This window comes from Triplophysa dalaica, chromosome 19, assembly GCF_015846415.1.
Source record: "Triplophysa dalaica isolate WHDGS20190420 chromosome 19, ASM1584641v1, whole genome shotgun sequence".
Classification (NCBI taxonomy): Eukaryota; Metazoa; Chordata; class Actinopteri; order Cypriniformes; family Nemacheilidae; genus Triplophysa; species Triplophysa dalaica.
Genome location: NC_079560.1, coordinates 15,483,240 through 15,508,183, shown reverse-complemented (window position 1 = coordinate 15,508,183; position 24,944 = coordinate 15,483,240). Strand labels below are relative to the sequence as shown.

The following is a 24,944-nucleotide window of genomic DNA, read 5'->3' as shown; positions in this document are numbered from 1 at the left end:
ATGATATTACAGTAGATTACTCTACCTTTATTCAAGAAACTGAATTACATTTTAAATATGAAACTACAAGCAAAACTTGTATCTGCTTATCAGCCAAAGCCCATCGGAGTGTCACAACTAGGGTTGGACCATAGGCCAAATTCTGCTCGAGTGTTTGCGAGGTTCGCGTGATCAATGCCGTTTTATCGAAGTGTGCGCGGCTATTTTTTTGTGGAGCTCAGCACTGACCCGTTTATCGATTTCTCCATGCTGCAGTTGTACAAAACGAGCACTGATAGCAGCAATGTAGCTCTGCTGATTAGAGAAGGCGACCCGCCCTGCTCCCTTGGGGTACTTCAGCTCTGGGTCGGTGTCGATGCCTGCGTAGCACACGCCCCCATACAGCCTGTCCATGATCATCGCCAGCTCCACTGTCAGAAACAAAACAAATACGTCAGGCATGTGATCAGCCAAAGACAAAAAAGAAGGAAGAATGCACCCACCCTCGCCCAATTCCCCCCCCCCCCAAATTAAATGATTAAAAACAGGCAAGTGTTTGTCAAAAATAGATATTTTTCACTTAGTAACACAAAACAAACTATTATAATCATCCAATTCTGACTGGCCATTTTGGAAATCCGTTTAAATGTTTATTGGTTCACTTTCACCTAAACAATATTTAATAAAATAGGTTGATTCTTTGTGCAAAAATCTTATGCTAATGTCAAATAAGATGAGATGAGCTTATATGAGGCTTACTTCAAATTTTATTGTAATCAGCAATAAGTCATTAAACAATAATTAAAGTAAAGAATATTGTGGCCCCAAGAGACTTCCATACAAAGCCACTAGATGGCGTGACGTCATTCATCAGCGTTTGACCGCATTAATCCCCATGTAATAAAATAATTTTCAAACGCATGTTGCGGTTTTAGTTCATTTCAATGTATGCATTCAGTTGAGACTTCAAAACGTTTATATATAGACAGTGACGTAGAGAGCGTAGTAAGAATCCTGTTGGCCTAAGCACACATCTCCAAACCCCTACCCCAATCTCCTTTTATTTATAAAAAAATCTTGATACGTGAACTATTAATTTCTGCAAACATTAGTTTGTGCCAAACTACCACATTAAGTTAAAGATTCCTTTAAATTAAGAAACTAGCAAAACTACAAGCTCTCGTACTGCATGGACTAAAGCAACGCTATGTCATTTATTCTTTCAGAGTTAGAACAACTCTTTAGTCAGACGAATTCTAGTGCTGCTGCAACCTGAACAGCCTCCCAACAGCTACAACCACACTCTGTTGGGGTCGGTACACACCGTGGTACACAAAGCCCCGCCCATCCCATGTTAACGAAAGACCTTCCAAACGACCTTTCTGCATTGTCAAGTTTCAACAGCTTAGTCAACAAATTCACGTGTATTGAGCCGCCCAAGCTAAAACAGCGACAGTATTTACAACACTAGTAACAGATCATTGCGCTAATCAACCACATGGGGGAACCTGTGAGCAAAAGTTCCATAGTGTTGCTTTAAAGCTAGTGTTGCTAAATGTCAGTAATAAAGAAAATATTTAACAAACACAAAAAGGTACTAGAACACTATGCGAAAACTGAATCTGAGAATTGTTTTACTGGATAAGGATATAAAAAAAGACTGTTTCCCACCCAGTAAACACTGCAGGTGAGAGGCTTGACATGGCAAAACTAGATTGCATCTATTAAAATCAGTGAAGATATCTACATCGCGCACAGTGTGATATAAATCTCTTGCTGTGTAGATGGCCAGTTATAGCGAGAACGATCAGGTGGCGTTGCATCACTTGCTTGCTATATAAATTAGGAGTGTTGACAGCATTGGTGGAGAGTTCTCTAGTCCTTTGCCTTTTTTCTTTTACAATGTCAATGTAGACATTCAAAAACATGTTTATTTTAGGGGGGAAAAAAAACTGTTCACCAATATACCTGCACGGAGTGGGCGTGGAACACCACCCACAAATATGGTCTTCCTTGGGTCCAGGGGCTGTGAGCCATCCATCACGAAATCGCTATCATTGAGATTCCACGGACGAATCTGGACCTGTTACAAAAACCACACAGAAACAAAATAAGCGAAAGTAATCTAGTTTTCGGTCAGATTTCAGACCAGCTATAATGCTATTATTCGGTTTTTTGGTAACACTTTACAATAATGTGCTGTTTGTTAACAGTAGTAAATGCATTAGCTAGCCTTAGCTGATAATGAATAATTTAGTTATTTAGTAATTATTAATCCCTGTTAATGTTAGTTCATGTCAATACTGTTATAATGTTAATTTGTGGTGCATTAACTAATGTTAACAGTGTCTACGTTGGATTTTAATAATCTATTAGTAAATGCTGAAATAAACATGAACTAACATTAATAACTGCTGTATTAGTATTGTTCATTGTAGTTCATTTTAGCTAATGCATTAACTAAGGGTTAACAAATAGCACCTTATTGTAAAGTGATACCGTTTCTTTACAGTATTAACTGTATGCTGGTTTGAGCTGGGGTGACAGACATATAATTTATCCTTACAGGTTTGTCTTTAATGGTGGGGCTGGAGACACATAAGTAGAGCTTTCCGTCCTCCTCGATGCAGGCGTCAATAAGAGCCTGAACAGAACTCTCATCTTGAAACAAAAGGAATGCGTAACCTTTGGAAAGACATGTTGAAGAGTTAGTTAACAATACCAGTTGATATTGGTTTATCTACATAATTTATCCCCTCGAATAACGTTAATGTTCAATAGCACAAAGAAATGAATTAAAACTTCATTACTCTTATCAACTCACCTTTTGGGGGGAAGTATGACTTGCTCTCTGCCTTGTGAGGCCAGTCCACAAACAGATGTCCAAAGCGGCGAAAACTAGCTGTTATCTCATCTGGGAAAGAAAATATTACAGAGGTAAGAGCAATCTTCCCAAAGTCAACATTGAACCTTAAAGCCTTTACATAAAGAGTAGACTAGAAGATACTCTGTCTTTAATACCTTCATCTATGTCAGGGGGGAGGCCGCCCACAAAGACCTTGCGAGAATAGCGCTCCACCCTCTCTCCGTTCTGGTGAGGGAAGCAGTGGGGCGAACCAAGGCCTGGCAAGCTCGGATCGGCTCTCTCCTCGTCTGGGAAGCCATCTTCCATCGGGAACAGGGATGAGTGTCCTGAAGAGGGAAAACAGGAGTTAGCATCTATGCTTGACTATCTCTGAATGTATGTCCTCCCTGCACCACAGAATGTTTCTTTTAAGACGATTATTTTAAGCAAAAGCAATATTTAAAAGATGAATAACCCAATGATGAAGCAGGACATTTTCATGATTCATGTTTTTCATAGGAATTAACACAGAATGTTTAATCACAGTTTGTGTCAGAATGTGTAGAAAAGATGGCTGTGCATTTTAATACATGAGACTTATGAGACGACCAGATGGCAGCAACACCAACATTGAAGACATCTAATAATCAATTAATAAATTACTTTTAATTAAACACAGAGCTGCTTCAACAAATTATGATTAACTAAAGGAGACTTTTAGGCACGTTAATATATATTTCAAGTAATGTGCCGTCACAGGTGTGCACATGCTGGCTGTTTTACGACAGCTATACGTGTCTCATCCAAACTAACTTCAGAGCCAGAACTATTAATTTTATCAATATATACACAACCAGGCAAGTTTAAAAACACTTGACTGAATTTATGTTTCAGCATATTTCCATTTAGGGTGACACGTTTCCGGAAGACTCCTGGAAATGTTTGTGTTGAATGTAAAAGGCGTAAGATTAATGATTTGAGCCAACCGTTGTCAAAGAGTTTGAGCCGATCAAAAAGTTCTGGAAGTGATATCATATGAAAACATTAACAGACAGATTATAGGATCAGTTGGAGGTCAAACACTTCCAACTTTTGTTTGTGTTATTTCATAAATTTTCATAAGTCTATTATTCTACAATGTTGACTCGTAGAGTACAAATACAGGTTCTCATTCACATTCCAAATAGACAAACACAGTCTGATTACTGGGTATATCACGAATGGAAAGAGAAACAAATTAAAATTTAACAGTGGTTCGATGTAAAAAAAAAAATATGAAAAGAAACTAAAATCTGATTCCCTCCCCCATTGTGAAACTATGTGACACTGTGCACACAAGTTATTTTACCAGGAGCGAGGCACCATGCTAAAAAAAGCCAATATCTCATTGCCATCTATTGTATAGACAGATACATACATAATTCTGCTAAACAATATGTGATGTTTCATGCACCATTGCCCCTTAAAGTTAAGTCTATAACTGTGTGTTTGTGCTTGCATGTCAAAATGCTTTGTTGTTGAACCCATTTTACGGGCCACTTGTTTCTATAACATATGGGTCTATCAGGCAATTAGGTTATATCTTGTCAGTGTATCTCTGTATCTGTTTTTGTAGGCCCGCAGGACTATAGAGGCTGTAGTATTACTGGCTTCAGCCAGTCCAGCAAATTTCCTCCTGACGTGACAGAACCCAGGCCTGAGCTGCTTTACAACAGTTTACATAAGTGAGTTAGCCACAACTATGGCCTGAATAGATTTGTGTGTGTGTGTGTGTGTGTGGTTACACAACCAGAGAAAAGCCCCAATCAAATTTGTTTTGCACCAAAAAAAATCATCGCTGGAATAAAGTAGGAAAGAGTAAAAAAAAATCGATACAGATGGAAATGAAGGCTGCACGTTGACATGCAAACAATTAACAATGGCCCAAACAATGCATGCAGATGCTGTATTTTATTCCTCGGATATTTATTATAGATTGTAGTTTATAGTTTTTATGTTCATTAGGATTGTTAAAAGTTTTCTTTACCTCGTCGCCTCCCATAATTCCTTGCTGCATGTAAAATAAGATGATCACAGTTGAAGTAACACATCCCCAAGAACGAGACTCTCAATAAACCATATAAAAGATGTTTAGCAAGTCTTTTATTCCAAATATGATCAATTCCCCATGTTGTACACAAGAGTGTCATATTATGTGACAGGCCTAATTTGTTTAATTGTATGGTTTCATAAAGGACATGAAAAACACAGCTAACGTACCAATGCTGTTATAATCTCAAACTGTTTATCTAAATCGTCACCTAAATTCTCAGTGACTGAAGAAGAAATAAACTCATTTTACGACCTTGTGTAATTCAGCCTACATGTCCAAACTGATCTCATTTCAGAGCCATGGACAGTGACTCAATGGAATCATGCTACATTTTTAATGCTGTTTGTACAGGTCTTTTGAAGCATGCTATGATGATTTTATTGTGAAAGCTAACCAGCTCATACAGTAGCTCTGTAATCGAAGACAACACCTTAAAAGAAGGGCTGGCCAACATGCATTATACATTCACAATTTATCTGTAATGACTTTGCAGGATATAAAAAATAAGCAACAACATAAATATGGTGGCTTTTTATTTCTTTTTCAATAACATCCAGAATATAGTTGTATTTAAGATATATTTATGTTTTTTTTTTTGCAGCAACATCTGGATTTTTGATAACAAAATACCTAAGAAAATAATACCTTCGAATTGTTCGAAGACTGTACACCAAGACGCTAAAAGATATAAAATTATATAAATATATTATATTAATATATAATAAATTGTGTTCCCTGGCTTTCTTGTAAATGTGCAGTCTTTTTCTGAGATGTAATTTTTTTTATCTTATTTCCAAAATACAATTCCAAAATTAAGTTTTTTTTCTTACAGTGTGGAAATCTTTATGAGTTATGTTTATCTTAGCAAGCTTGATCGATCTTCCTCCCAAGTAATACATGCATATACAGCCGCTGAAAAAATTATGAGACCATTACAAATTTCTAATTTAATCAGCGTTCCAGTCCAGTGTCTGTAGAATCAGGAGTGACAAAGTCATTCAACAGCAATGTGAAAGACTGTCAGCGTGACAAGACACATTCATTTTTTTTTTACTTTTCCTAATACATGTACAAATACTGCTGTCGTGTTGATAAAAAGGGAATATGAACTTGTATTCTTAGCAGTATTTGAGGTCTGAAAAAATACAGAACAGACCTGTTTCTCCAGTTTTCATTTTCTGCAAATAAATGCAAATAGACACTATTTTTATTTGAAATTTGGGAGAAATATTGTTAGTAGTTCACAGAATAAAACAAATGATCATTTTACATAAACACATAAGTAGTAAATTCAGAAAAAACAAAATTTTGAAAAAGTCCCCTAATTTTATCCACAGCTGTATGCTATATAACTTTGTAAATGCATCATTTCTTAAAAGAACCAACTATTTATGAAAAAATAAACCTATATTTCAGTCACGCTGAGGGTTTGTATATTTAAAAAACAGCCAGAGGATTATGGAAAGACAGCAGTACCTTCATATCCCTTCATGCTTCATTTGTCTTATTTGGGGTGAAAAATTATAAACATTTGCATTACACTACGTGTGTCAAATCTATGCAAATAAATGTTTCTGATAAAAGGGCAGCAAATCGATTGGCTAATAAATGAGACCGAGTGCCCAGCGAAGACTTCAGCTAAAACAAGGTTAGCACTTCTTAGGCACAAACGTGCAGCTAATCTTGCAGACTGTGTCAACACGTGGCTCACTGGGCCCCATCCATCCACCCTTCTGCCTGAGCCTCTAAGGCACCAAACCAATAAAGTACATGTACATACCGTTTATGGGCAAGGGGCTGTCTCCTCCTGGATGGGTGAATCCGAGGCGACCTTTGAGAGAGGAGGGTATGAATCAGCTGGATTCGTGAAATGACAAAGCACTGGCCCATCCAACATGTGCTTCGAGTTAATGCACGGCAGTGTGATTGGCCACCAGTTTTTGAGTTTACACACCACTTTGAATGTACGGAATAGACTTAAGCTTGGTACATAAGAACACAATAACACACACACCAAATGACTCTCAGTCAAGACCAGATCACCACCCTATTGAGGAAACATACTGAAACAAAACCCGCCACACTACTGCCCCAAGGAAAACAAGCATTAAAAAGCATGTTTGCTAGGTTTTCTGTGTTATATTCGACACTCCCCAATACACCAGTATGTACTTCTGGCGTATCACAACATTCTCGGATTAAGATCACTTTCATACAGTCCCCCATATCAGAATGAGAGGAAACAGAGTAAAACCAGCACGGCTGGTATGGTCCTTCACTCCAGGGGCACAGTGACAACCCCCCCTTCCTGTTCACTCAAAGAACAGTCTGGTGGCTGGGACTGTCACACCATGTTGTTGCTTCGGAGGGAACAGAGAGCTTTTGTACAAGCTGAAGGACAATGCTGGAAGCTATTCAAAGCAACTTGAACGGTGGAATATTTCTCTTCCCCTGCCTCTTGTTTGGTCATCTCTGCCTCACTGGGATGGTGTCTGCAGGGTCACCCGCCTGCTTCTGGAGGTCCAGCACTTCTCTGTTGACCCTGAAGAGTTGCCCTAATTTGGATATTGAATGGCAGTAATATATACACGGGTGAGGCCTGCCATGCGTGTTGCAGATAAGGACGCCCACAGTGAAGTCAATGTGCTTCAAATGAAGCTTTGAAACCAAGAAGCAACATGCAACAATTGCCACATTATGTAATTAAAGCACGCTTGAACCTGCAGATATAACAATGTCATATGACATTAAATGTGTCTGTTTGAAGACAACATGAAAGGTGCAACCCATGTAATTCTGCATGAATATTCTAGAACAAGACTTTATCTAACAGGTAGTTGGATATGCAACAATATATAGAGCCTCTGAATAAAAGTCTGCAATCAAATGTGATGGATTACACCACCAACAACCACCTTTATGAATATGGGATTCTGATTGGAAAGTGAAGGTCATGCTCACCCTCTAGAGCACAGGTTCCCAAAGTGGGGGTCGCTAGGCAGTGAGGGCGGGGTCACAAGATGATTTCCAGAAATCGTTTTTTATTATTAGAAATAGCGCATGTTGTCAATAAGTGTAACACAATATTAAAATCTCAGTTAAGTTAAAATAAAACCAGGCAAATAAAAAGCTATCAGCCTTGGGAATTTCCACCCCCTGGATCATGATCCTGGAGGTGATTACGTCACATTAAAGACATTAGCAACTGCATTAGGTTAGGTGCAGCAAGTCCTTATACAGCACCACATTAAAAAGCTCCATGTGCACGCAGATTATTTTTTAGGCTTTAAGTTTAGGATATTCTTATTTGTCGAAATGAAACGTTGATTAATTTGGTTCAAAGACAATGGAGGGAGGCCAGCGGTGGACGGCAGAGAACCGCAGCATACAGAGAGGCCATCTTCCTCAGGTACGAAAACAGCAGAGTACATCCATCAGCACTCAAATCAGTTTGATGAAATTCGACCATCTGCAGTAATAGTTCATAGTTTATGTATAACAACAAGTAAAGTAATGAGTAAATAACTATAAAATAATATTATATTACACTGCTCTTTTGTGTTTTTCACCTGGCAAGCCACATTTTTTAAAAGAGCCATATACGTTCAACAACACTGCTCTAGAGCAAGACTGCTCAATCTCGCTCATTGAGATCAACCTTTCCACCCCAGCTCTTGAGTATCTCAATGTAACCCAATGCGGACTTTAACAGTGATGACCCCATTGCAGACCATCTCTTATTTCTATGCAAGAATCAAAAATTGAGGATGTGTTATAACAATAAACATAATGAAACAGCTTCCTCCATCGCATGTTTGAAAATCAGTTACTTTAGAGCCACTACATACAAAAATGTTAAAGCTTATTTCTATCTACACATTGACAATAAACAATTCCTAAATTGCCAAAGTCAAACTGAAGTGTTTGTTAAAATGTGAATGCAGCTCTGGATAAGCTCTGCTGCACAGACACACAGCCATTTGTAGGTCAACACAGAGTTTTATCTTTTTCCTCGCTCTGTTTGCGTGTGTGTGCAATGATTCAGCGCTAATGGGCAGCTTCTCACAGCTGCTCCCTCTGAAACAAAAAACTGAACACCACCTATGAAGCAAATCGCAAAAACACAAAAGTAGAAAATAGAGAAGAAGGGTCAACGAGGTATAAGGATTTTCGACATACCAATTTTAAAATACAAATTAATAATAAAATATATTGCGGTTATTCAAATATTAAGAATGTTTACTACAAATAAATGCAGATAAAAAATTTTTATTAACTGATATTAGTATTTTTCCTCTAAGAATTAGCCAGCGGTGTATAACCTCAATCGATGTTGTCATAGACAAGCGCATTCCACAACCTGTCATTAGCTGGGCCTGGTGTCAATAACAGATGTTATTAAAAAGCTCGGGTTTAAATTGTGATTTTAATTCATCAGTTCTTCAAGCTAACCGTATCGTAGATTCTTAATTCAGCCACAAAAAAAATTATATATTTTATGTTTAATTGAATTCAACTATTGATATTATTGGTCACACAACATGATAAGTTGTCATTTTATATGCAGAAACATTGACCCAGAAACTAAAAAGACGACTAAGAAGTGTGCAGAATGGTTTTATTGCCTGTTTATTTGTCTACGTGAATGGTACCCACATTGCGAACCGTACCGTACCAATTTTTTGGGACCCTTTCTTAAGGGTACCTAGAACAGTAGAACCAATAGTACTGGAACCTAATGGGTGGAGCTAGTCTCACTGCAGAACGCTGATTGTTTTTCATAGATTTTACAAGAGGCGAAACTCAATAGATCGTTCAAATACAACACCTGCGCCTTGCATTTCCACCATTTTGGGGTGAAAGCGACTCTGATTTCTGCTCTGGCGATATCAGCTTTGTTTAAAAAAAAAAGCTGAAATTCAACCTGAATGATGATAATACATGACGACAAAAGCCTTTGCTCGCTAGAAACCTTGTCAGAAATTAAGCATTTTTACCCTAAAATGGCAGCCACGCTGTTTACTCTCAAAAAAGCACCAGAGTTGTGACACTTGGTATCTATACTCTTTGGGGGAACGACAACACAGAAAGCACCATTGTCATTGACAGATTGCTTTGTTGCGTGAGAATGAAGTCGAATGCTACTTTCAAGCTGACCTGTTGTCAGTGGATACATAAGCCTGATAATAGTTACCCGTAACGAAGCGTACCATACTTTACTGTATCGAACCGTACTGCTCAGTGGAAACGAGGCATAACACACATTTAAAAGAACTGTATGAGCTCATTCATTGAATTGATTGCTGTTTTCGAGTCCTCCACAACCATTTCTTTCCAACAGTCGTCAACTACCACAGACCATATGAAATTTTTGTGTGCAATATCCAAACAGCTTAAAATAATAAAAACCTGGTCCACCAGTATTGGTGAGAGACCAGAAACTCGGTAGCATTAAAACAACAAACACCTGGCAGTGTCACTGGAGTAAAAGCCACGCAAAACACACGTTTGTTGCTGCATAAATCAAACTGCTGATGGGTCAAAGGTTTTTGGCCACCATAATGGCACTTTGACACACAATCTACTTCTGTAGACTCTTATCTTACCTTTTAGAGTGTCTTGCTCGGCCCTCATGATGTCAATCAGAGAGTTCTCCAGAGAATGCATGTTGAAGCCATCGAACGATCTTTGACGATCCTGTTAGGGAGGGGAAGATGACAATGGGTATTGGATGGGCAGCAAAAAAACAACGATTGCATTTTTCATTTCCCTAAACTTGCTGGGAGTATCCCTTTCATCTACAATACACTTAAAGATGTTGCGCTTTTGTTCCTTTCAAAGAATCAAGAAAAACAGCAACAACTGAGAAATCCAACAGAGACACTAGACCCAAACGTAATCTGAATAAGTGTCAACATCTATTCACTCAACCTCAGGATAACATGACAACTTTAATGATTGATGTAATCTAAATGGTCAAAAACTGGCAGGTAAAGCAAGAAATAGCTTGATAAATGTTTAACAGACTCCCATTTCACTGGGCATTCTACCAGTGAAGTTATAGGATTAGATTATGTTTTATATAAAGACTATGAGATAACTGTAGGATGAACAAGGCAGATAAAGGAAAAAGATAATTCGGATTTAAATCAAATAGTTATACTTCACCTAATGACACACCACAACATTTTGTTAAAACTAGACTAGACAATGTGATGATAAAATTAGGCCATGTATTATAGGAACAGTTCACCTTAAAATAAAAATGTATTGTCATTTCAAACCAGTATGTAACACAAAAGAAAACATTTTGAAGAATGTCGGTAACCTAACAACGGTGGTGCCCATTCACTTCTATTGTATGGACCCAAAACCAATGCATGGGTGAATGGGTTCCGCCACTGTTTGGTTACCAGAGTTGTAAAAATATTTTTGTGTGTTCAGCAGAAGAAAGAAAGTCGTACAGGTTTGAAATGACAAGAGGGTGAGCAACTGATAACAGAATTTTAATTTTAGGGTGAACTTCCCCTTAAACATGTCATGAAAAACACTCTACACTATTCTGTCCTCCACAAAGTATAAAATAACCAAATCAAGGTCTTCTCTATGTGAAATTTTACTTTAATTACATGTTTTTGAGACGCTTCGCTCATTTAACACTGGTCAACAAACAGATTTTCATACACAAACCATTGGTTGAGCCAATGTTGACTGTCAAGGAGTCAAACAAACAGAGCGATGTTTTGATAGCACCACAGATCCACAGTGTTTGGAATATTTTGGAAAGGAAATCTACAAACTGCTTGCTTACAGTTGTCTTTGATTATTAAAATGGAAAAAAATGAGCAAAGTGTCTTTTTATGAAGAGCACGTTACAGAACTAAAACAGCTATTCAGTTAGCCTATTTATTTTCATGTGTTCCCTAGGAATTGAACCCACAACATCTTTGCTGCTAATACAATACTCTACCGACTGAGCTACAGGGATGTAAAATCATTTTGACCAAGTGGTATCATTACCATTAATGCCAAACATGTTCTTGCATAACAAACGAACAAAACAACACACCAAGGTTAAACACAATACTCCCTCATTATAACACAAATAATTCAAATCCTAGGTAATGTAGTGTACCTGAGCTTCAACGAAGCAGCTTGTTTTGACAAGCGCCCAACTAGTTTGGAGGGTGCCGTGATAAACCGCACAATCTGCTCATGCTCAGTCACGATCCCGCATCTGCTGGGATCTTCAGAGCAACACACTCATCCCCCTCAGCTTAGAGAGGCTGTGCGCTCACGCAGGGCACTTATGCTACAGCGCAGGGCTGGCACGCTGATTCAGAACACGAGAGCGGGCCAAAGGCCATCTTCAGAATCGCCACACAGCGCACACTACACTCCGCTAAGAGCTCTTTGATGAAGGACCAAAGATGGAACCCATCGCTGATAAAAAAAAAAACATCGGTGCTGCATTCTATGAACCATGTCTTATTAAAAAGGTGTTAATAAGCATAGCCCGATAACGCGAAAGCTATTTCGGGTTTAACTATAATTAGCCTGGTGGTGCAAGGCTTGCTGACTCAAAGTCCTGTACCCACCGGGGGCATGTTTTCAGGTCATCAAAGTTCAAACGAAATAAAAAAGTCAACTGAGAGCGTTTGGAAATGGACCTTGATGAAACACCCGCAACACGTCGCAGTTTTTTCAGGGCCGACATTAATCTGAAATGTCATGGCTAAACTAATGAAAAGGGAGACGGGGGATGGGTGGGCAGCGGAGGCTTGACTTTGTGTTTTTTGTAGGAGCGAAAGGTATTTCAAAGCCGTCTACATCAAATCACTCTAAAGCCTATTAATCCGGTCTTTCCACACGGTTGGAGAGGCAGGGGGTATGGAAACTTTCCACAGACTTTGCTGATAAAGTAATTAAAGTGTAGAAAGAGGTCCCGATCAGCGAGAACTGAAGGCACAAAATGACCATGACAATTGCGGTATTGCATCTATTTCACGCCTCTTTTCATTGGAGGACTTGCAATATGACAATTCACCATTTAAAAGGTAGAGGTTTTAATAGATAACTGAGGGACGTTAAAGATAAGCACAGGAATTGCACATGTGTTTATTTCGGCATGTCCTGACTGAATCAAGATAACTGGTCTAAACCTACTTGTGAAAATGTCCACAGAAAATGTTAATGGAGAAGAAAACGGAGAAAAATGAATTTATTTTATTGCAGTACAGCACAACACAGCCATTGTAATATGCAGTTTGTTTAAAATCGGATTACAGCAATAATTTAACTTAATTTTAAATGTCATGTAAATGCTTTAGCCGGACTAAAATCTTACTTGCCTTTTTCGCAAAATCTAAACAGACATCTCGACTATGCAAAAACCTGAATAAGCTGGAAAATAGCTTGAATACAAATGCCCATGTAAATGGATTTGTTGTAGAGAACATAAAATCTCAAACCGTCTACTTTTGTTTTTAACTTAAAGGGACAGTTCACCCAGAAATTAAAAATCTATTTGGAAGAACGTTGTAACCAAACAGTTCTGGGTCACTATTGACTACCATAGTGGGAAAAGAAACTACCATGGTAATTAATGGTGACCCAGAACGGTTTGGTATCCCACATTCCTCAAAATGTCTTCATTTGTGTTCAACAGAACAAATTGATGTTTACAGGTTTAAAACAACTCGAGGGTGAGTAAATTATGACATCATTTCATTTTTGGGTGAACTATCCATTTAACAAAAGTGACAAGCTGGTTCAGGAAAACTAGAGGGCGAGTCAAAACCATGGTACATTTATTAACCCTTTAGATTCAAAGGAATCAAGATTGCTGTGATCGCTACGATATTGTTCCTGATTGTGTTACCATTGTGTTTCTTAACCGTAGAGCCATTTTTTCAATTTTATCTTCATAGTTATCGTTGTTTGAACCAGCTTCAATGCTAACTGAATTTTCATTTTGAGGACTATGTAACACCACAAGCAAGCTCCTCTATAGTACACAAAGACCACCAAGGCACTGTGGTCCTAATGTGGATGCCCATCCTGGACTTTTGAGAAGATTACAGGGAGCTAAAATGATGGCAAAATTTACAAACCAAAAGAACTGGGTGGCCAAGTGCATAAAAAACACACACAACACAGCAAATATGGCAAGAAGAAAGTCTATCTAAAGTTAAAGAATTGCTCTTTTACAAGGCGTTGAATGTGAATCTCTAAATTCAGAATGTAGTAGGCCAAATCTGCATGCAGCGCAAAATGTGAAATGTAAAAAAAGAAAGTGTGTCAAATTGGGCATTTGTGCAGTCAAATCCCTGGTTAACCCTCTGTTCTCTACGATAAAGCCGAGCAACAGATGACTGTTTGCCGTGGGCACCTGCGCTCCATATCAATAGCCAAACAAAAGCTGGCCTTGCCAATAAAACAAACAGCTTTAAAATGTCTCCGTGTCAGCCTGATTGCTAATTGAGCCTTGGGCATATAAAAGCCCATTTGGGTAAAAAAAAGGCACACATCCCATCAGCCATATTTGTTTTTCTGTTTTCTTTACAGTGTCTTCAATCATCTAACCTCGTCACCATTCCCATCTTCACCATCGTGAATGGCACGTCCCATTTCTCATTTTCTCTCCGAGCCATTGCTTAATTACACATCTCGCCAGCGCCTGTTCATGTGCGAGTCTGTCAACGCGTGAGCGTATATGTGTGTGTGTCCTCCCCCCTCCGGAGACAGCCTTTGCTTTCACACCAAACATCAGATATTCTTGGCTGAGAGTACACAGAGCCTGTGGAAACTTCCAGCGACATTATGCAGTGCTGGGAATCACATCACGTATTCAACCAGCTGGACCAAAAAGCTGCGAATAAGAGATGCCTGTTCTCAGCGGCAGGAGCCACAGGTTTCAAACACTATCAAATACCCTTAGATTGTTGGTTTTCACAAGAAACTAAACGCATCTAAACGGTAAAATTTCTGGCTGACCTAAGTTCCCAAACCAGATGACTTTTGTGTGCACATGGCTCTATAAGAGGATCTTGAAAGCACCTGCTCCTGGGAATTAAGTGCAACGTAAGTGACATTTGACAAGAAGATAACTTGACACAAATGAGGGTTGAAAGTGAATTTAGATCAGACCGTTTAAGGGATTAAAGAAGTGATGTGCACGAATGCATGAACATTCAATCCCCAATAACTATTCGGAAATAAAAAATGCTATTCAAATTTTTCATAAAAACTGCATCACCAAAGTGTTAAGTTACCGCTACAGAAGACCTTAGAGTTGTCAAGTCTTATTTAACACTTCTTCAATTAATCTCTAATGATTATATAATATACAGAAACAAATTTGTAGGGGTTCCTAAATCTTTGTTCAGCTAGTTTTAATATTTTAAGTTTACACACCGGATGCCCGGATCCTGTGTAATGCTCGGCTCACAACACCATATTAAAATGTTTCAAAACTAGGGAGCCACAGAATTCGTAAACATTACTTACAATAGGTATAAAATACCAACGAATAGGAAATGATTAACAATAATTAATTTATTACCATAACTTGGTTCGGAGTGATTGTTATTTGTAAATTAATATTTGTTCATAAAAATATATCAAGTAATGCTAATTTCAAGAGTTTAAAACACCAAAATATACATACATTTCACTGTAAACAATGTTAATGAATTTGGCCTTAGCATAAGACTGGTACCTTTTTCCATAACTTAAAGCCTGAATTTTCCTTCTAAGACGTTCATATTACTTTACAGCATGTAGATAATTTGAACGGATGCTTTTTGTTTTGTTCGTTTTATCCTATGCTTGTTTTTCTTATTAAGAACATGTAAAACAAAATAAACAAGATAACCATATATCACAGACTGTCAGTATCATTGCGTTTTGTTTTTTCTTTTGTTATTATACCGTTCCGTGCCGGTATAAATGCCGTTTTTATGTGTTTTTCAATTTTTAAGATAATTATTAGCTTGATGTGAAATTGTGATTAACTTAATTTAAATGTAAAAAACTGAAATATTCATTTTTTATGAGCTTAAATCTTTGAATATAAAATTATAGAAAAATACCCATCCCTAGATTAAAGTACCAAAAAATACGTATTCCTATAAAAAAATTGACACCAACACTGTCAGACAACAAAACCGTGAGGACAAGTTACAAGGTCTAGGCCAGATGCAAATTAAACCATCACAATTTAGCTGTTTCACCTCGTTACAAGCTGTGTGGCCTTGGTCTTTCGTATAAAGGAAGAAACATTTTATCTAAGAAATACTTTAACATACTGCCTATATCCTAATCACATGCAGACACACACATGACGTGCTTTCTTTCCTAACCAACATTAATTCAACCGTCACTAACGTTTTACCACCGTCATATCAGATATAGTGACCCTGTCAATTTGTCGTTTTCAAAATGCCATAAAACAATTAAAAGTAAAACTGTGTTTGATGGTAAAACACCACGATCATCTTCCAATTATTTGCTTTGTATCTTAGCATAAGAGCATCTAAAAAAGCATCATAGTAAGCAGCTGATGTAAGCAACCAAAATCTTACAGGGCTGTTTGGAAAACAAAACGGGTAGGGCAAAGTTAGTCATTCAAGCCACTGGGCATGTTGCATTAGGTCTGGATCATGTCAAAGACCAGTAGGAGCTGTTTAAATGTGAACAAAACAAAGATCTAATTTACGATTGGTGGATGAAAGTATGTTTTTTAAAAGCCATCGATATGACACCGATGCAGATCGGGTCAGGTCTTCGTGCCACACTTCCTCTTCCTGTGAATTTTACTCAGGGCGAGTTTGAAAACGTCCTAAGAACCTATTTTATTAATAAAAAAAGCATTATATAGTTGACCTTGAATGCACGTTATTGTTGGATTATTCAGTTTACCTCCTTTTCGTCCACTATAAGCAACAGCAAAAATGATATCAAATTTTTGGTTCAAAGCATAAAATGAACAAAATGTACCAAATTTTAAAGGATTTTCAACTATATGTTTTAAACCAACATACAAAACCAGGGTTTGAGAAGCCATACATTTAACTAGACATGTAATTAGACATTTGATCCAACCCTTGCCCTTCATGACAAAGGGCAGTTATGACAACCAATAAACATAAAACATCATAAATATGTATAATTCATTTGTTTAAAATTCACTAAACCAAATAAAAAACTTCATCAATAAAGTAATTTTGTTACCATTAAATAAATAAAATTCTCAGTTACAGGCTGACACCCACATTAACAAAATAATACACATCTAGTAAACGTCCAGCCCTTTATATCATTCTTCCAGTAGTAACTATTACTTATTCATGAGACAGATCACTGAGTCAACAGTATACGCACCTGGAAAGGGAATATGTTCTCGCTCCTGCTCTCATCCATCCAGGACTTTGGGTTGAAGCCGGGACTGGTGCGGGAGTACTTCTGCTGGGCCATGTGGTTGTTGGGGAAGGTCTTCTTCAGAGGAGAGATGGAGTTGAGAGGCGTCATGCCACCATTTAGGCCACGGCGGAACTCGCGGCCTTGGGACCCGCCCCAACCGCCGTAACCCCCGCCTGGGCTCCAAGAGGTGGATGAGGGAGAGGGCGAGGGGCTCTGGTAGCTGCCCCAGGGTGAGGGAGGCTTGCTCAGGTTGTTGGAGAGATGCGGCAGCTGACCGAAGGGGGCGCTGCGGTGGGGGAACTGCGGCGGGTGGGGACTGGCCGGAGAACGACGATGCTGCTGGTGCTGACTGTGAGGGTGCTGAAAGTGGGGGTGAGGAGGGTGGTGTTGGGAAATCGGGCCGATCTGTGGGGAGAAGTTTCCCCCGAAGCCCGGGCTGACGTGGTGTGAGAAATTCTGGAACAGCAAAGGGCCATTGTTGGCCGACGCCGCTGGGTTGAAGAAGCTAATGTCCTCGTTGATTATGGGGGAAGCTGTGGCGGGGATAGCAGCAGACCAGTTGTTGAAACTGGTCAGGGAGGAGCTGCTGGATTGGGGGGCCGTGCCCAGGCCTGAGGGCTCCTGATAGTCAAAGGGTGTCAGCACTGGGGACTCTAAACGCAGCTTCTCCTTGCCGTTGGTCCCCTCGGACGACCCGCACTCCACTTTGCTCTCTTCAGAGCGAGCCTTTTCGAGCTCAGAGATGATACCGCTATCCTGGTGGCCGGGGGAGAGTTGCTGCTTGTCTTGGCTTTCTTGAAGCTCCTGTTGCTGAGCTTTGGGTTTCTCCGAGCCCAGAATTTCATCTTGCATGTTGCTGTGGGCACTAGCTGCCGGGAACAGCCAGGTCGAGCCGCTGCTGCTACCATTCCCAGCCGGGGTGCTGTTTATGAAGGCGGCTGGGTTGGCGGTGGCATTCTGGTGGTGGTGCGGCGGTTGAAGGTGTGGGTGAATACGTACTGGGAAAGCAGACTTGTTGCCAGTGTTGTTTTGCACTAAGACTCCAAACCCGTAATCCCCCATTTATGTTCTCCAGTTTAACCTGGCTCCAGCAGTTATACTTGCTTCCTACGTCCTGAAAAACAACAAATATTCACCATTAAGCTTAAAAATACACCATGACGCAGTTGCACAAGAGCAGAAGTTGAAACATTACAGACAACTGGAAACACTGTCTGACCGACCGCAGCACTACGTTACCAAAAATACAGAAAAACGTCATCAACATCGTCTGGAAATCTATGACATGTTCAGGTTTTCGAGGTGTACGAAAGATTGCTTTTTAAAGATTCCCGAGTTATAAAGGTCTGTCAGGATCTAATTATAGATTCGTGACGTCTCTCTTCAGCTAGCTGCTAACAGGCTACCGGCTTATTCACCAGGAACTACTCAAAGGCTTCATATCAAGCGAAAGGCCGTATTTTTCTGACGCAGAAATAACGCAACCAGGTACCTTACGCCTTAAAATACCGACTTTGAAACGAATTGTAAAGCATTTAAGAGAAAAAGTCCTCAGAAATCGTTTCCCTTCTCAGCGAGCGAACATATTATCTGTCTCGAGCTGAAAAATGATGACGTATTCTGCTCTTGCGTTTTAATGCTCGCATTACTGCGCGAGATAACGCCTTTAAAAAATACATCGTACACATTTTATCATCGATCGATCATATATACGCAATTCAAGATGAAAAAATAAAACCACTTTTCACCTTAGCGGCTGGTCCAAGCGACGACTGAGGGCAGACACTCGTTCCGGTTATTACCGCAACGCAATACTAATGCAAAGCCTGTGATAAATGGATGATCTGATATTTTAAACTGGGGATCTGTAATCCGACAGGAGTGTCTGTTTTTTCCTCCCTTTCCTCGTCTTGACGTGTCCTGCTTTCTCAATGACACAGCCCTGTCTCGCTTTAGCCAGCTGCTAACCTTTAAATCACTTGTTTCAACGATCCTACGTCATTGACGTCAATGTCAAAGCACTAGTTTAGTTACTGATGAACTGTAACGCGTTCGTTCGTCGTTCTCATTGTTATATTTGCGTGTCTCTGTCTTTTTTTTTCACCGGCGCACTGCTGTTCTCCTCACTGCTCTGCCGCTGCTGTCCTTCTCTCCACAGCGCAATCCACTGAAGCCAAATGACAAGGAGACCCAGTCCACACACACTTCCGGTTAAAACTCCGCCTCCGTCAGAGCAGACCCCGCCCACGGGATGTCCCGTGCGTTTTTCCGCCCACGCTGGCGGAAAACTCGGAGTTTAATTGGCTACAGTGCAGGTTATTCCCGCCTTCTTTTCTCTCATTTGGATGCGATTCATAAGATGTTGCTGCCCTTTAAGGTCATGCGAGTAAATCTCCGCCCTATAAGGTCAACACGGCTCCTAATTATTTTGCAGTCGTTTCATTATTGTATAGGGAAATTAACCTTCAGTAATCATAGTTTAACCATGATATCTGTAAACATTGGTGAAACACTGATCAATCCACCAAAAAAGTATATGGTTACTACACTTAAAAAGTAATAAAACTATGGTTCATTTTAAATAATTGAGGTGTAGTATCAAATCACATAAATCTGAAATAAAATTTCCATTTCTAATTTCCATTTGTTTTTCTGTATAGCCTAATTGTTTCTTGGCAAAAACGTCTTTTTTTGTAGGAATGTCATATTTTTACTAGAATGAACTTGAAAGCTTTGCATCGAGTTTGTATGCCCTACACAAGCCCCCTCTTAAGAGGATATTTATGCAACATGTTTGACTTGTAAATGCCCCCATGCAATTTTCCTGAAATTCCACTCATTCCCTAGTGACAAAATCGTGTGCGGTGTTTGAACGTGTGTCCTTTCCTGAGACCCTGGAATGAATTGGAATCAGCAGGGGTGTAGCTTCTCTCAGTTGTGATGACACCTGCATGCGCCCTTCTTCTCTGTTTTAAGCGACCTGGATCAATCTCATTACCAGTGTTCCTGCAAACTGATGGCTGAGAGAGCAGGAAGGAGAGTGCCTTTGAATACAACAGCTGTGCCCTCCTCAGACAAAGATCTCATTAAGGCCTGCTGCTGCCACCGCTGCTGTTTTCACTCCATAATGGAGCTCTTCCACCAGCATCATTGTTTCATTTGTTCTGGGACTTCTCGTAAAACGTAAGGTTTACATCAATAAATTGAAGTACATAGTAAGGTTTATTGTGCTGAGATAAGACAACACTTATGCGACTTAGTGAGGGAAGGCAAAAAAGAAGCAAAGCAGATGTTTTCATATGTACTATGTTTGTATTTTATCTTCTGTGTTATTGATTGTAGCTTCACCCCTGTTGATTTATGATTATGGCATATTGATCGAAGAGGTATTGGTTTATAATGATCAGCCAGTAATAATCGTGGAAAAAAAGAGACTAAATGACCTGGACACTAGAGATATGAAGATAGCATAGCTATCCTATAACTTAGGACCTCAAGAACCATGTAATAATGATCACTATTGGCAGTAATAACGTACATTTGTATGTACAAACGTTTATATGCATGCTTTTGGCATTGGATGTTTTCCGAAGGGATGTTTAAGATTGGTATATTTTATCATTTATATACATTCCTGAACCACGACGACCAATAAGATAACTATAACAATAACTAGTTTCCACACCAATGGTCAATAACGTTATGATATTCCAAGCTCTTGGCTGAAGTTTTTACATTTCAAATGAACTTTAATGGCTTTCAGTGTTTTTCAACTCAATTCAATACTTGAATACTTCATTACTGTACTTCTATAGCGCTATTCACAGTACTACATTGTACCAAAGCAGCTTTACAGTATATAAAGAGAAGCAAATTTCTAGCATAGATAAAAATATAGTAAAAGTATATTTAATATACAAGATAACTATATATTATAATGTATAATTACAAGTACATTGTTTGTATTAACTATGAAACTCAAAATACCAATCAAGCTATAAAATCAAAAATGTCTGTATGATAGTCATTGGAATGTTGTAATTATGTTGTTATTAAGATAAATGAATATCAAAAACTGAGCTTCGCAATATTACCATTAATACCTCATACAATCTTTCTGTAACTATGTTTTGCTATTAAGGCTAAATGTACGTGTCATTATATATATCTAAAGGAATATGAATATGATTACTCATCCTCAAGTTATTTCAAAGCTTTGTCTTTGTTCCGCTGAAAACAAAGAAAGATATTTGAAAGAATGTTGGCGATTCTCAGTTCTGGGACATCATTGACTACCATACTGTCCCTCCATATTGGATCCTAAAACATTATTGTCCTTAGGGTGAATGGACCTAAACAAGACCACAGATGTTATTGAAACACTCGCCCACTGTCATGTCGGACATCTATTTATAGAATGTATCCTGCCTTACAATCCTCAGACTTATAAAAAAAACAGACATCAGTATGGTGTCTACCATAAGCCTAATCGTTTGCTGTCTGATATAAGGCGAAGTGCTTTGAATGGCGTCTACTTAAATCCCGATACACGTTTCTATTCCTTAACTCCATTCATCACCACTCCTCTCATATTAATTAGGAAAGTTTAATAGTAACTCCACCGAAATTAGCAATTATCTGTCGCTGTATAGGCTACATATCCCCTCAATCTCCGAATTCCTACAGCACACTGTCTGCCAAAACAGTCTCGAGTGTTCAGTCGTTCATTGTGACGACTCATAGGGGAAGACAGTAAGTTTCATCTGATACGCACTTCTCTTTTAATGTGGAATGGAGATGCAGGCATGTTGGTTAATGGATTTAAAGGGAGAGACTAAACCTGTCAGACTGGCTTTAATGGAAACACACCTTTCCAGAAGAGCTCAAACAACCCCCATGCAAAATTATTCAGGCTGTCGTGCACATTTACATTTATTAGGACTATTTGAATGAGGTTGGTGTGTTTGAAAAAGCAGATTTGCGCTCGTGTGCGTCTCGCTGCAAAGATTCTGCGCACACGACCCTGGTCGGTCTGTGGTTTCATTCGCTGCAGCGCCGGCGATGAATAAAACATTGAATCCATTAAAAAATTAATCACCCCTACCTACGGCATAATTATGCCACAATTTGAATACTTTCCTTAGAAGAAAAAAACGTGATCGTAACGAAGATGCATTGTGTAATGTGGCTAGGACATATTTATCTAGCCTAAACAAAGCGATGTAAAATAAAAGTGCAACTGGGATCGAGATTTCAGCTTAATTAAAGCTAACAGGAAGGACGAGCCAAAATGGCGGCGCTCATGCGCATAACTCCCGCAGTCGCATTTGGTTTACCAACCAATCCCTCTTTTTGTAATCCTTTTATTGACCTCCATTATTTATTTTTGATACATTACTAAAAAGGGCTCGGCATGCAAATGCTACACGATTTGGTATCATTGTGCACGTTGTTCTCCGTCTATTTGTTCTTGCCAGACTCCCTGAGGGATAAAATCCTAATTAAGCCGAAGAGGCCGAGGCAGTCAGTTGCGCCCTTCTTATGGGAAGGAATGCGGCTAGGCATGCGTTCGCGTCAGAAATGCATTTAAGATTTCATTAGTCCTTTGGGTCCTGAGATGAATAAATTAAAGTCGAGCGGCCCGGGGTACATATGCGTATGGGCGTGTGTATAAGAAGACATATCGAGCCTGTGTTAATTGTCAGGTTGAATTTATATGATTGCCATGTGACCTCACAGTCCTAGATATTATCCTAGTATAAGCTTCTAAGTGTCAGTAGCCTAGTGATGGATATGTCCAAATACAACATTACAGGGCTCCAAAATGAGATAACTCATGCTTTCTCTCCCTCCTCAGCACCCCAAAGCCCCACAAAACGCTGACGCGGCCAATCGACCTGGGTGGCCGACGGCAAAACGCTGAGTCAGCCTGGACTGCACCATCCTCCCCAGCAGAGATGCTCGGAGTTGAGCCTCATCTATAATGAAACGTTCCCTCAGCCGAGAACCACAGCCGGGGCTCATAGTGAAGCCTCTAAAGAGTATCTCATCGCCTCTGCAGTATTCAGGCTCCAGAAAACCTGTGGCATGGCTAAGCTTCGCCATCAGTCCGATGTCAATGAAGGTGAGATGCATGTGGTCTAAAACAGAAGCATGATGCAAAACGCACTGGTAATCGAGATACCAGGGGGCATTTTGAGATTGGAATAAATACAACTGTTATTCAAAGCCATTATAGCAGTAACAGTCATACAATAGTTAATGTTGCTCCAGAAGCTCCTATCAATTCATACGCTGCTGGATTAAAAAAATCAAAATGAGGTGGTTTCCCTAGGCTTAATACAGCCTAATTTTCTCACATGTTTGTTGTTGGCCTACTTAAACATGGGTGTTTCTGTTTGTGTGTGCTCTAAACGCAGTAAATAGCATTAAATAACAGAGAGCGAGAGAGACAGTGTGATGTCCTATATACCTCAAAAATCAAAGATCAAATTTATGTGTTCCCCTCTGAACGTGGGGTTTCATATTTGCCATTTAGACCGCACTGTCAGCAAGCTTCAATAGTCTTTGTTTATTTTTTCCCAATTCCAATATTATAAATGTCCACAACATTCCCTTTATATGGTGCGTGTTGTTGAAATACTTCATCTTATCACGATGTATTTTTCATACCCCTGTTTCGATATATTGATTATAGAGCGTGACCTTTTCATTGTCATTGTGTGGCTTTGGTAAAAAGGGATTGATTTTCCACCCAGCTATGTCCATAGACCTCAGTTCACAGGGTTCACAACAAGGGCACCTAATGGTTGGACTGTCTTAGGACATAGGTCATGGATTAGCTTTAGGAGTGCATTCAATGCTACTATTCAATTTCTGTTACTTTTGTTACTGGTACATTATATTAATCTTAAATTCCTTCATTTTTTGCATAGTTTTTGTGTATTGTATTCCAGAATGAACTTTGTCTGAGATAGTTTGTGTTGTTGTTGTTTAATTTGCCAACAGTGATATTCAGGCTGCTGTGGGGTTCAGTGTGATTTTATGTTACGAATAACGGGTACGAATACGAGTACATGAGCTTAGTATTGGGCATCCCTAGTATAAATATAAAAAAACCTAAAAAAAACCCCTTTGCTTTAAATTGATTTTACATTAAAAGCTGCTGTTTTCATTCTGCCTTACCCACAATCTTTCTTGTTGTAATTTGTAGGCCCCAGCGAGAGACAGATGGTGTGATGCCATATATCAGAGCAGCAATCTGCACTCCCATCAAACATTTACACATTTCACCTCCCTTTCTGCAGAGAACACACAGACATTTAATGTGCAACGTTTTGTGGGGACTTTACATAGACAATGACTTTTGTTCTGACCAAACTGTAACTCGTCCTCTCATGAAACCTTTTTGCATTTATAAATAAGCATTATTTAATATGTTTAATAAAAATGTGTATGTTAAATAACAATAATTGATTGGTGGATACATTACGGGAACACAATGATAGATTAACCTCTACACATACTGTACACACATATGCTGGCACTACCCTTGTAAAGTGCACTGTTTATTCCAGTCCTGTTCTCTCTAAGCTCTGAGGATTC

General features: G+C 39.2%; 1 protein-coding gene and 1 long non-coding RNA gene across 6 annotated transcripts in view; one reads left to right on the top strand and one right to left on the bottom strand.

Moving 5' to 3' along the window:
* The window catches only part of cpeb4b (cytoplasmic polyadenylation element binding protein 4b), a 23,607-nt gene extending 4,076 nt beyond the window's left edge, over positions 1–19,531 (bottom strand). The window contains exons 1-10 of one of the 5 annotated variants that reach the window (XM_056730413.1): positions 19,444–19,531; positions 17,301–18,453; positions 10,523–10,613; positions 6,697–6,747; positions 4,851–4,874; positions 3,001–3,171; positions 2,804–2,893; positions 2,546–2,664; positions 1,948–2,062; positions 229–410 (exon numbers count right to left, since the gene is read on the bottom strand). In XM_056730413.1, the coding sequence (XP_056586391.1) occupies positions 229–410; positions 1,948–2,062; positions 2,546–2,664; positions 2,804–2,893; positions 3,001–3,171; positions 4,851–4,874; positions 6,697–6,747; positions 10,523–10,613; positions 17,301–18,401 (1,944 nt within the window). In that variant the 5' untranslated portion in view covers positions 18,402–18,453; positions 19,444–19,531. Of the gene's footprint in view, positions 1–228; positions 411–1,947; positions 2,063–2,545; positions 2,665–2,803; positions 2,894–3,000; positions 3,172–4,850; positions 4,875–6,696; positions 6,748–10,522; positions 10,614–17,300; positions 18,454–18,578; positions 18,713–19,087 lie in introns of those variants that run through there. The other 4 variants (XM_056730412.1, XM_056730414.1, XM_056730415.1 and 1 more) reach the window with 4 other exon arrangements.
* Positions 18,753–24,944, top strand: LOC130407500 (uncharacterized). The gene is made up of 4 exons (XR_008904652.1): positions 18,753–18,827; positions 20,316–20,522; positions 23,197–23,463; positions 24,553–24,944. It is a non-coding gene; the product is annotated as an uncharacterized LOC130407500 (long non-coding RNA).